The sequence below is a fragment of the Alexandromys fortis genome, unplaced genomic scaffold, assembly GCF_014885135.2.
Source record: "Alexandromys fortis isolate MF-2015 unplaced genomic scaffold, M_Fortis_MF-2015_v1.1 scaffold_27, whole genome shotgun sequence".
Lineage (NCBI taxonomy): Eukaryota > Metazoa > Chordata > Mammalia > Rodentia > Cricetidae > Alexandromys > Alexandromys fortis.
The window spans coordinates 13,104,219-13,116,214 of record NW_026067952.1 but is presented as its reverse complement, the minus strand read 5'-3'; the positions used below and the strand labels follow the sequence as shown (position 1 = coordinate 13,116,214).

Below are 11,996 nucleotides of genomic sequence, written 5' to 3'. Positions count from 1 at the left end.
TTTGTCATTCTAACCCTTTATATCAGCTTGCCCTCCTGGCTTTCAGATCCGGGAGTGGTAGGTCTGCCTGCTGGGGTCACCTTGCGGCAGTATTAAGTGGGAGCTGGATGAGTGGATGTCTGAACTAATGGATGAACAAAGGAATGAATGAACAGATGAGGGGGTGGATGGATAAATTGGTGGATGAATGGGTGAACAGATGAGGGGGTGGATGGATAAAGGAATGGATAGAGGAGTGAATGAGCTGATGAATGGCTAGATAAGCAAATAAATCTATGAATAAATGTATGAATGAGTGGATGAGAAAGCAAATGAGCATAGGAGTGAAAAGATAAACTGAAGAATGTATGGATGAATTAATGAACAAACAAGTGAACAAATACGTGAACGAATGAATGGATACAAGCTCATACCTGGACTGGGAAGGCATGCCCAGGGAGGTTTGACTGGGGGGTCGGAGAGCCGTGGGTTGAGGGTGCTGTAGTGAGTCCAACTGGTGCTCCCTCTTCAGGCAGACACAGGGTAGCTGCGTGGCCCCTCCTTGATTCCTTTCAGTCCTAGCTCAAGCCAGAACTGCACACTTGGCCTCTGTTGGGAGAACTTCAGGAGTTGGTAAGTAGAGGACAGGATTCCTGGAGGGCCAGGGTCGAGCACGGCTTTCTTGGGAAGTGAGGGACCAAGATAGGCGCTCATTACTCAGTTTGCCGTTCTCTGGCTACGAGGCCTCTTATGTCTCTCAGTTTCCCCATTGGCAAGACTATATTTCAGGGGACCTGCAGGGGCTGAGTTGGAGTGTTGGATTCCAGCGGTAAGTGAGGCTGGGCTGGAGTAAGTCAGGGACCTGGTAGATGTGTGCACACTGCAGGTCTAGCTCCTGGATGCAGATGGTTTGTAGCTCCCCTGTGAGTCCAGCACCATGGACACTGAGCTGCATTTGAACTCATGCAGATTTGCAGCTAACCCTCCCACTGCCCGCATGGCAAGCTGGCCATTGCTTTGTGTCCACGGGAAAAGGGGATTTCTGGAGAGTACGATCCCTGGTGTGACTCCAAGCCCTCTGTACAGGTGCAGGCATGCTGTGGATCCTGTGCCTGGTCCTCTGCGGCCTGCTGGCTGGCACTCGAGCTGACCCTGGGACTCTTCTGAGGTTGGGCATGGACATTATGAACCACGGTGAGTGGTTAGGCCCTGGGCTGGCACCAGTGGGATGTGGAGCAGATGGATAGGTAATGATTTCCCAAGTCTGCAGGCCTTGAGCATCTCTGGTCTACAAAGCATCAAGTTCCTCTTAGCCCTTCCATTCCACAGAAGGGGAAGTGGAGGCCCAGAGAAAATGAGCCAACCTTCCAGACTCCTTCAATTGGGTGTAGTCAGAAATTCTGCTCCCTTCCAGTCCCTCCTCCTCTCTAATGTAAGGGGCTGGTGCCCATGTGTGGGCTGTGGAGGTGACAAGTGGGGGTCAAACCCCAACTCTGTCAACCTGCTTTGTGACCCCGGGCAAGTCCTGTGCCCTGTGTGTGTTGTCTGTGTAGAGAAATACAAACAAGGTGACCAGCTCTTCCCAGGCAGGGTTGAGAGATACGTGGGAGCAACCTCCTCAAGGAATCGTGCCTCATTTTCCACCCCATGCCCAGCTCCATGAATCAGTTGAGGTCAGGTGTGAGAGATCAATGGTGTTTTACTCAGTATTTACTCCTTCTCTGGAAATTAGCCGATGTGTCTGCTGGTGGGGTTTCTAACAGGGTTATCACCTGAGGGTTGGACACCCCACTCCTGGGAAATCAGTCTCTCTTGGTGCTGGGCTCAAAGCTGTTGTAGCCAGTTCCCAGAGGAGTGCTTTTGTCACTTACTATGCTGTTTGTCTGGGTCCCGTTGACTATATTCTGTATATGCTTCTTCTTCACCTGTTAGCTCCTCTTTTCTTCTTCTTCTTCTTCTTCTTCTTCTTCTTCTTCTTCTTCTTCTTCTTCTTCTTCTTCTTCTTCTTCTTCTTCTTCTTCTTCTTCTTCTTCTTCTTCTTCTTCTTCTTCTTCTTCTTCTTCTTCTTCTTCTTCTTCTTCTTCTTCTTCTTCTTCTTCCCCTCCTTCTCCTTCTCCTTCTCCTCCTCCTCCTTCTCCTCCTCCTCCTTTTTCTTCCCTTCCTTCCTTTTTCTCCTCACCCAGCCCTGCTTCAATATCCACCCACTTCCCCGCTTCCTTTCCCTTGCCGCACCCTCTGCCTGACCTGTTTGCCCTGTCTCCTCACTTCCAGTGGAAAGTCCCAGTCTTTCTCCAAAGGACCAGGTGATATTTGCCACCTCCTCCTGGCAACTGTCCCCTTCTGGCTGAGAGTCAGTTGACATCCTTTCCTCTCCAGAGGTCCAGAGTGCCATGGAAGAGAGTCACATCCTGGAGAAGATGGCTGCAGAGGCCAGCAATCCACAGCCAGGGGCAAAGGCCATTAAAGGCCTCAGCAAGTAAGCAGGGGGTCTATGTGGAAACAAGGAATGGGATGGGTAGGAACCTGGTGCAGGCAGTCGTTTTCCTGCTTTGGCCTGGGACTTCTCAGTCATGCCCTGAGAACCATTCCTTCCTGAAGTCATTTAGAGGAGAAAGTGAGCTCACTAAATATATATAAAATCAAACGGAAGCAAGTCTTCAAATGGTGGGGCTGGAAAGGTATTGGCAGTCTTCCAGTAACGGGAGGAAAGGGCTCCTTGCAAGCCCCATCATGGCTGGTTGGGGCTGTCCAGACTGCTGTCCTGGGGAGTGTTCTGAGGCACTATCTGGTTTTAGCAGAATTGGATAGATTAGCAATGTCTATCAAGAACTCAGGATGGGCAGGTGGAGGTATGTGTGCCACATCCTTGTAAACCTGATTCTCGAATGATCGTTTCTGAGCCAGAGGTGGCAGTATCTCCAGCGGCATATTTGCCTAGAGTTACTTTAGGTTGTCTCAACTTGAGAAGGAACGGGACAGTGCTATTAGTATACATGAGTCGAGATCAGGGCTATTACTAAGCCCCAAATATCAAAGGTGACATCGCTGGGAAACCTGCATCCAATCCAGCCTCCCTAATTTGTTGCTGGAGAACTTGAGGACAAAATAGGAAAAGGGACTAGCCCAAGATCACATAGAATCAGCCGTGTGCCTCCCTTCACACATGAGGGTTTTCTGTACATAGACTGGCTCCTGTCCAAGCCTTTGGTTTACATTTCGGATGGCCTTAGTAGATGTGGGATAGAAGTTTCCCTAGACCTCCCAGTGAGGTGGTGGTGGAACATGTAGAGGGTGTGGGTCTTGTGTTCTCATCACCGGATGTGTCCGTTCCCTCTAAGTATGAAGGTAAAGGATGTCTTGGAACCTGTCATCACACTGAACTTCGTACCTGGAGTGGGCATCTTCCAGTGTGTGTCCACAGGCATGACCATCACCGGCAAGAGGTTGGTGTGGAAAGGGAGAAGTGGGGGAAGGAGACTGTCCCTTGGTCTCACTCTCCCATGCTCATGCATGGTGTACTGACTGTTTATTATGTGGCTGCTGGGATCTGAGGTGACTATAGACTTGGCTTCTATTTTGATGGGAGCCAGGTGAAGCACAGCCACAGACAGAATCATTGGAAGAAGAGAAAAGGACTGAGAAGTGTTAGAGAGGTCAGGGAAGCTCTGGGGAGGTGATTACAGCTGAGCAGTGTTTCAGGTGCTCTAAGTTCAGAGTTCATCAAAGTAAGCGGGACTGGGAGGACCGGTTGTGGGACTGGGAGAAGGGCCCATCCTGAGTTTTCATCATGTGGGGTTAGATCCTGCCCTCTCTGTCCTCAGATGCTGAGGTTGTGGGCAAAGAAGGTAGGGATAGTAGCCCCAGTAGCAGAGATACCAACAGTGCCTGCCTGCCTGCCTGGTCTTCCAGCTTCACAGGAGGGAACATGGAGATCAATGTGGTCCAGAACATCACAGCCACCAATCGGCTTCTGCAGGATGATGAGACAGGCACTCCCATGTTCAGGAGCGAGGGCTGTGAGGTCATCCTGGTCAGCGTGAAAACCAATCTGCCCAACAAGTAAGGGGGTCCTGTGTCTGGGAAGCATGGTGGACCGTGCTGCTCCTCCCCAACATTCCTCTTCCTGAGCCGCTGAACTATAACCATGTCCCTCTGTGTCCTCTGTCCAACTTGATGTCATTGGTGCTCTGTTTACACCCTCCCCCATGCCTGTGTCTCAGCAAGGCCATCAGCAAGTTTGTGGACAGCACCCTGCGCAAGGTCCTTCCTGGCCTGGTGAGTGACCCTGAACAAGTCTCCAGCGCTCTTGGTGTAGCACTCTGGCCAGGGCAGCCAGGGAATTTGCCCTTAGGCGGGGACCTTGATGGGTGTATAGAGGCTAGGAAGAGTTCAGAATCTGTGGCTGGCTCAGGAGGGAAGTGCGATGATCACCTAGTGATGTCTGCCGTGAGCACAGGTATAGGCAATCCCAGTGTGTGTGTGTGTCCCAGCTTGACCACCCTGCTCATGGCCAGCCCCAGAAAATGAATCCTTGGTAGTTCAGCATGGTGTGCAAGCATCTGGATTCTAGTCCAGGCTCTGCTGTTGATAGTCTCATGACTTGGGCCTCAGCGCCTCTTCCCCACCCAGCTTTTGTCCTTCTGGGGTTCTTAGGATTTCCTGTGGAGTATTGTGGAGTCTCCCTGTGTGTATAACCCACTGAGGCTGCTGCCTTCTTTACTTGTAGATGTGTCCAGCCATCGATGCTGTCCTGGTGTATGTGAACAAGAAATGGACCAAGTTGACAGGTGACACATTCCTCTTCCACACAGGATGTCACATTAGCTGGATCTCAATGTCCATGCCCTCTGTTTCCAGCCTGTCTCTGGGACAAGAGGAGGGCTGAGGTCATGGTGTCCCCATACTGTCTAGATGAGAAGTCTGAAACCCCACAGGGTGCCTGGGTCTTTTCATTTCTCTATCTGAATTCCATGACAGCTGCTCTGCAGAAAATCCCTAATGACTCATGACCTAATGAGTTGTCTTGGCTGGGCATTCCTGAATCCTTTGTTAAAGAGGTCTGCTGTCTCTACCATTTGGGGTCCACAGTGTCCCCCAAGACGGGAGAAAGAAAATCCAATGGCTGAGCCTTGAAGATCCCTCCCTGCCTTCCTGTCCTCAGCAGTGGGGTCTGGGAGAACTCATTTCTCTTCCCTCAGCCTCAGTTTCCTCACGTGTGAACAGCCCATGATTGCAACCTCATATGCGTTGTCGTGGTTGCAAGAGCCCTGGCGAATGAACTCTCAGACTCTGGGCCAGCAGGACAACGGGTTACCAAGATCTAAGCCACTTCTTGGGTCACACAGAGGGATAGGCTGGCTCAGGAGCGGTGGCTGCTTCTGGCTTTTTTTTTTATCTGCTCCTGGGTCTGGTGCCCAACTGAATGGAAGCTCTTCTCCACAGTACCCATGCCCGTTGACCAGATGGGCACTGTCAAATATGCCTTGACAGCCCCACCAGTCACCACAGCTAGCCACATCCAGGTGGACTTTAGTGTAAGTAGCGAGGGTCCCCAGGGTGCTGTGCTCAGGCTTGGAGGTGCTGGTGTGGCTGCTTCTCCCTGACAGGAGGCTGGGAGGTGACGAGTAGGAGGGGCCTTGCTTTGAGAACTCCCCTCTCACCCTGCTCAAAGTGAGGCTGCTGGGGCTGGCGACTTCGGTCTCATTTCTTGCAGGATTGTCAATGTTTCTCAGAGAGTGGCTGTGCCCTGATATTTTACAGATAGGGACACTGAAACAGGGAAGAGACCAGGCTAAAATGGCTTCTGCAGTGTTGTGGCAGAGCTGGGTACTCACACACACACGGACAAGTCTCTTGGAAGAGTGTAGATGAGAGGGCCTGAGTGGCTTCCTCCTGCCATGCTGGGGCCTCTCTCCTTGCTTGTGAGAATGATGTCGCGGGGCTCATACCACACTCTGCACACATAAGGGCCCAAGCCAGAGTCAGAGCCACTAAAATGACCTAAACACTCCTAGGAGAAACTGCAAGGGACCTAGTGGCTGATGCTCTTGTCTTTTCAAGCCACCTCTACCCACTGCCACCTGTTCTGCTCTGACAGTGTCTTGTTGACTTGAGGTCTGACCCGAGTCCCAGTGGTCAGAGGACCAAGACTCCCCTGGTCTCATTCCCACATGGCTGAGTATCCCTCCTGTTGTACCCCAGCCTGTAGTGCAGCTTCAGGAAAGTCAATTTATCCAGCTTGCCACTGATGGGTCCGCCCTGGAGTTCCCCGAGGACACAGCCAAGGGGTCGCAGCTGCTGCTCTCAGCCTCCTTCCTCACAGCTGAGCTGGCCCTCCTGCAGAAGTCCTTGGAAGTGAACCTCAATGACAAGAGGGTGAGCCACCCCCTCACTCCCACTGCTTTCGCCCCTGCACCTGGGAATTGTCCAGGGTCAGACGCAGGACCAGAGTAGGAGAAGTGAGGCTGATGGGGGCTTTGAAGGCAGCTGTCCCTGCCTACAGCTCCCTCCTCTGCCCATGTGACCGGTGTCTACCCGTCTGCACAACCAACCATTTAGTGACCCACCTACATCTTTTTTAAAGGAAAAAAAAATAAGTGTACATGTGGAGGTCAGAGGTCAACTTTCTGAAGTTGGTTCTCTCCTTCCATGATGGTTCCAGGTACTGGGATCAGGTCAAGGCTTGCGTGGCAGGAGGTTTCATCCTCTCGTCACCTCAGCACCCTTCTCTCTACATTTCTCACACCCTGCCAACCACTACTTTCCTTTGATCCAAATCATCATCCACCTGTGTCTTCATGACCTGGTTCTATTCCCCACCTCACATCAACACCACAGACTGTGGATAAGTGCGCCTCTACGTCACCATCAACACCACAGACTGTGGATAAGTGTGCCTCTACGTCACCATTACCACTCATGGCTCACCATTGTCCCTTCTGTCACCCACCTGTTCATCCAGCTGGGTACCCACCTGCACACCCTTCCCTCTCCTCCATTGCTCCAACACACCATATTACCACCCATCTTGCCACCATCCATCCGTCTTCTCACCAATCGGTCCATCTATTTCGTCCCAGGCACCATCTGGTTCCCACTCAGCTACTCCGCATCCATCCCACCCATTACCACCCACACTGGTCCCTTCCCCCCACTCCCATCTACTCATCTACCCACCCTCCCCCATTCCCTCGCTCATCTGTTATTCTGTGCCCCCTTCTATTTGCCTGCCTGTCTATATACTTGCCTCGCCCTCTCGTCCCTCACACACACCTGGTCATGCTCCCATCCATCTCCCTGCTTTTTCATTTAACGTTTTCTCAGTATTTGACCTTGGGTCAGGAGCCATGGGAGCTGGGGTGTGTAAATAATGGTTGGGGGCCGGAGGGTCCTCCCCAGGTTGATCACAGATTTGTATGTGAGATGAAGGAAGAGGCTCTGAGGCCCCAGCTTTCCTGAAGCAGAGTGGTGGGTATTGGATAATGACTTTACACGGTGTCCACTTTGACTTTGATTTGTAGGTTGGTAAGCTGTCACACACCACTAGGACACTGGCTGGCTTCATCCCAAAGGTGAGTACCCCAGCTACCTGTGACCACCGCGCTCATTTTGTCCTCCAGGCAAAGGAGACTGGCTTGGGAGGCAGCCGCTCAATGTGCTTGCCCTTTGCCCAGTGTGGAGACAGTCCAACCTTTCCACAGAGCACCTTCTGGGCTCAGCCACAGACAGCTCAGCTCTAGTATGTTGTGAGTCCTGCGTTCGTCATGGAAATAGTTAAAATGTCGTGTTTTGCCTCTTTCCTTTCCTAAGAGGCACAGCTGGGCCTTTGCATACTGAGCTTCTAGCAGCAGAAACCAGCAACTCCCTGAGACACCCTTGGGCTGAAGTCCAAGGGCTGGCTTTGAGAATATGCCTTGGACTTTGCAGGTGGCCAAGACCTATCACAAACCAAAGCCCTTGCTGATCAAAGTCAAGATAAACAAAGCCCCCAAGGTCACCATGAAGGCTGGAAAGAGCCTGATGCACCTTCACGGCAGCCTGGAGATGTTTGTAGCACGGCGACGTGGCAAGCACCCGAAATCCCTCTTCCTCTTGGAGACTGTGAGTGGGGCCCTCTCACCTTGGGGATGCTCCCAGGCTGAGGGGTGCTAGGATATTAGTTAAGAGTCAAGGCACAGATGGACTGACCTGATCTTGGCATTACAGCAAGCTATATGGTGGTTTAGTGTCTCCTTTCTCCCTCCAACACTCCTCAACCCCCAAGGATAGTAAAGCCTGCTCCAGAACTGTGGAAGACTAAAGAAACCCCCACACCCAGTGCTTGCTGAGAGAGGTTTGAAGGGTTGAGCAGGAGCTGTGCAGGGGAGGAGGTGTTGTTGAGAAGCATCTGTTACTACCATGTGCAGACATTAGCCATGGGTCAGGTGCTTAAGAAAGTTCATGCTGATCCAGGATAAGGAGAGATAAGGATCCCGGGAGAGGGGTGTAGAGAGGCTTCTGGGTTCAGTCCCAGGACAGGACAGGAAGCAGAGGTGCCAATGGAGGACCAACTGCCTTCTCTGCTCCCTCCCCCATGCCAGCACCTTGGTCTGGAAATTCACTACTCAGTGCATGAGAACCGGCTGCAGATGGCCAGCTCTCTGGACAGGTAGGAGCTCTGGTACCATGGTGACATCCCTGTAGTAGCCCTGGCTCTATTCCCCACCTCACACCCCTCTCCATTACCAGGTTCTCCCCCACTCCCCCAGATCCATCCACCATAACCCACACTACCAGGATGCTCTCGTCATTCAGCCTGCTTTAGAACCCTCGCTAGCTCCGCACTGCCTATGTGGTCTTATCTTAAATCTTAGCTCGCCACTCCAAGGCTTTCTAAAATCTCCTTCCACCCTTACTCTTCCACTTTGCTCTTCCATAGTGAGTTTGGATTTGGTCTTTAGCCCCCTTCATTCACAGGCCTTTGCCATTTCTTCCAAATGAACCAGGGCCCATCTCAACTGCTACATCCCCCAGGGCATCTTTAGCTCTATGCTTTCCTCTAGTGAAGCACCGGCCACACAACCTCACTTCCACTATCCTGCTTGGTTCTTACACTCTCAGGGAATGGATCCTTACACCAGGGTTTACACTCAGCCACTCACTGACTCCTCTGCTCGCCTCAGCAATTCATCTGAATTGAATTGTCAGGACTCTTTCAGTCAGAGTCCAGCTGGAGCTGCTTTGCAGCCTGATAGGGAATCTTTTGGCTCATGTGCCCTTGGGATCCAGGCACTCAAAGTTCTCAAGACTCTGGCTCCCTCCTTCCCTTCCTCTGCTGAGCTCTTTGTTGCCTAAATTCTCAGGCAGCCTCTCCCCACCATCAGGTAGTAAAGGCACCCCAACAGAAAGAGGTGACCCCAACTGAAAAAGGTGCCCTGGTCTAGCAGTTCTCATAGTCACCAAGGCCTGGAGTCTTGTTTGGGTCACAGGGGCAAGGCTAGACCAATCATCGTTACCAAGAGAGGGAGTGCTCGTGGGTGGCCTGGTCCTGGGCTGCTGTCTCTGCTGGGGATTGTTTGCCCACACGGTTGGCTGTAGAGACATAGGGTATTTTGCTAAGACGGGTCATGGCCAGGCAGAATCCAGATGCCTGCCCAGTGTCCTGTCCTGATGCTGGTGTGTGTTAGTGTCTCCTGGGAGCTATGCTGTGGAGGGGAAAGGAAGAACTTGTGTCCTTCAAGGATCTGGGTCTGGCCTGCTGAGCTATAAATGGAGCTGCATACATGATCAAGGACCCAGAGTTTGGAAGAGCAGGGTTCATGAGAGGCCATTCAGGAGGGCTGTGAGCCATGAGGACAGAATGGGAGGGGACGAGTGGTGGTCACCATCTCATCACAGATCACATGCAAGCAGGTGGCAGAGAGAACACCTGTAGGGGGCTGTGACACTGAAGAGCCCCTCTCACAGTGACTTGTTCTGACCACGCTTTCTCCATATCCTTCCCTCTGCTTTGTAGTTTACTGAGCCTGTCCCGAGTGTCTTCTTCAATTGGCAACTTCAATGTAAGTGTCCCACGTGCTTTCGCCTGGCCATCTGAAGGCAACATGGGTTTACAGGGATTGGGCCCTACAATGGAATCAGAGTAAAGAGAGCAAGGCCACTCACATTCTTTGGGGCTCCTGACACTATCTGACCTTGATGAAGGCCTGTAACCCTTCTGAGTCCTTGTTCCCTTTCTCATATAGAACTTGAGCAATGCTATGGATTTATTTTAAAAGCATTACCATGGTAGTGGCTTGACTGGCCTTCATTGGCCAGGATGTTATTTCAATTAGTCTCTAGCCCCAGGGCCACCTGCACAGCACCCAATCAAGTAGGCACTAATATGACATCAGCCTCTATCTGTGTGGACATGTGAGCATTCTTGGGAACCAGGGAGTAGACATGGCCATAACTCACACTCATTGGCCCAAGGAGCTGGTGGACACATGGCCAATATGAGGTCTGAGTTTTCTGTCAGATCAGGAGTGCAGGCCATGCACCCCTCCTTCCTCCTGAGTGTACCCATTCCTGCACAGAGACCCATCACCCTACACATCACCTGAACAGGGATTAGGAGCAGGGTAGGGCTTAGCCCCCAGGCCTGAGGCTGCTTAGACAAGCTGTATGCTGTCTCTAATGTTCTCTTTTGTGTTTCCCAGTGAGGGCAGGCTGAGGAGGGATGCTGAGCTACCTTGGGGGGTTTCCCGTCTTTCTCTTCCAGGAGACGAAGTTAACTGACTTCATCACTGATTATCTCCAGAAAGCCTACATCCCTGTGGTGAACGGTGAGGCTTCTCCGAGAATCAGAATGCACGTCACCAAAGGGAGCTTTCACCTGTGAAATCTCTCAAAGTTTTGGGAGTAAATGAGCAATGGCTAAACATTGAGGACAAAGTAGGCTTAATGGCACCTTCTTGGAGGCAAAAGCCCATTTCATAATTTGGGCTCTGACCCTTGACCTCCTATCATGAATGTGATTTTGGCCTGTGATATAAAGGCAAGGCAGATAGGTGCTCTCTGACTGTGTGGCCAGCAGACATCAGGAACCCATCATGACACTAACCCCTACCATGCAGCTCCAGGCAGCGTCTTACTAATTGCCAAGCAGTTTTCCTGTGTTTGTTTCTCAGGTGTCCTCCATGTTGGGCTTCCACTCCCAGACCTTCTGGCTATCAATTACAACCTGACTGAGTTGGACATAGTAGAGGTGAAGGAGGGGCTGGGGGAGGCCATGTTAATGAACACTTTGGCCAATGGGAGATCAGGAAGAGCTAGCCTCTGGCCAACTGGAGGGGAAGAGTGGGATAAGGGGAAGGCTATCCCTGTAATCTCTCCAGTCCCAGAACAAGGGCCTTGGCCAGGACTGCACAGAAGGATTCTCCATCTTACCACTCTCTTGCTCTGTCACCTCAATCTTTCTATGTCCCTCCCCATTTCTGGATTGAAATGGGGGTGAGAATGTGGACATCAACCTCAGAGAGCTGTCCTGATTTTCTGAGACAATGAACCTGAAGGCGTATAGTAGTGCTCAGTAAATACGAGCTTCTCATTGCATGTTGGGCTTTGAGCCTTGAGTGTTAAGTGGACGTTTCCCTCATGCTGTCTCTCTACTCTAGGAGGTGACAAGGTATGTTCCTATTTGACAGTTGAAAAAGTGAAGGCTCAGAGGGGCAAAGGCACCTTCCAGGTCACAAGGCCTTTGCTTATAAAGTGTTGTTTTTCATCTCCTGGGCACGGCTGGTTCCATCTGTTCCTGAGCCTGGGTGTCTCTTTTCATCGCTCCCAGCCCCCTCGTCACTCAGCCCTTTTCTCCCATCAGGGTGCCCTGGTGTTGGACTTGAAGATGGAATGACCGTGGCAAGACTCTGACAACTGCCTTCAACTGCCATGGTTCTGTACCAGCCAAGGAACCCAAGTGTGAGCCAGATGTGCCTGGCCCTGCCACCACTGGTTACTTCCTGTGACAGGAGAAAGTAAGAGGCCTGGTGGGCCTCGGA

At 51.7% G+C, this 11,996-nt stretch overlaps 1 protein-coding gene across 1 annotated transcript; it reads left to right on the top strand.

Annotated features, from left to right (window-relative positions):
• The first annotated feature begins 1,073 nt into the window (after positions 1-1,073).
• Positions 1,074-11,996, top strand: Bpifb6 (BPI fold containing family B member 6). Its single transcript, XM_050151192.1, has 15 exons — positions 1,074-1,173; positions 2,356-2,455; positions 3,318-3,422; positions 3,889-4,038; positions 4,200-4,254; positions 4,706-4,766; positions 5,422-5,513; positions 6,181-6,354; positions 7,500-7,550; positions 7,906-8,079; positions 8,559-8,626; positions 9,974-10,019; positions 10,721-10,784; positions 11,130-11,206; positions 11,819-11,996. The coding sequence occupies exons 1-15, from the start codon at positions 1,074-1,076 to the stop codon at positions 11,849-11,851; spliced, it is 1,350 nt and encodes a 449-aa protein (XP_050007149.1). The 3' UTR covers positions 11,852-11,996.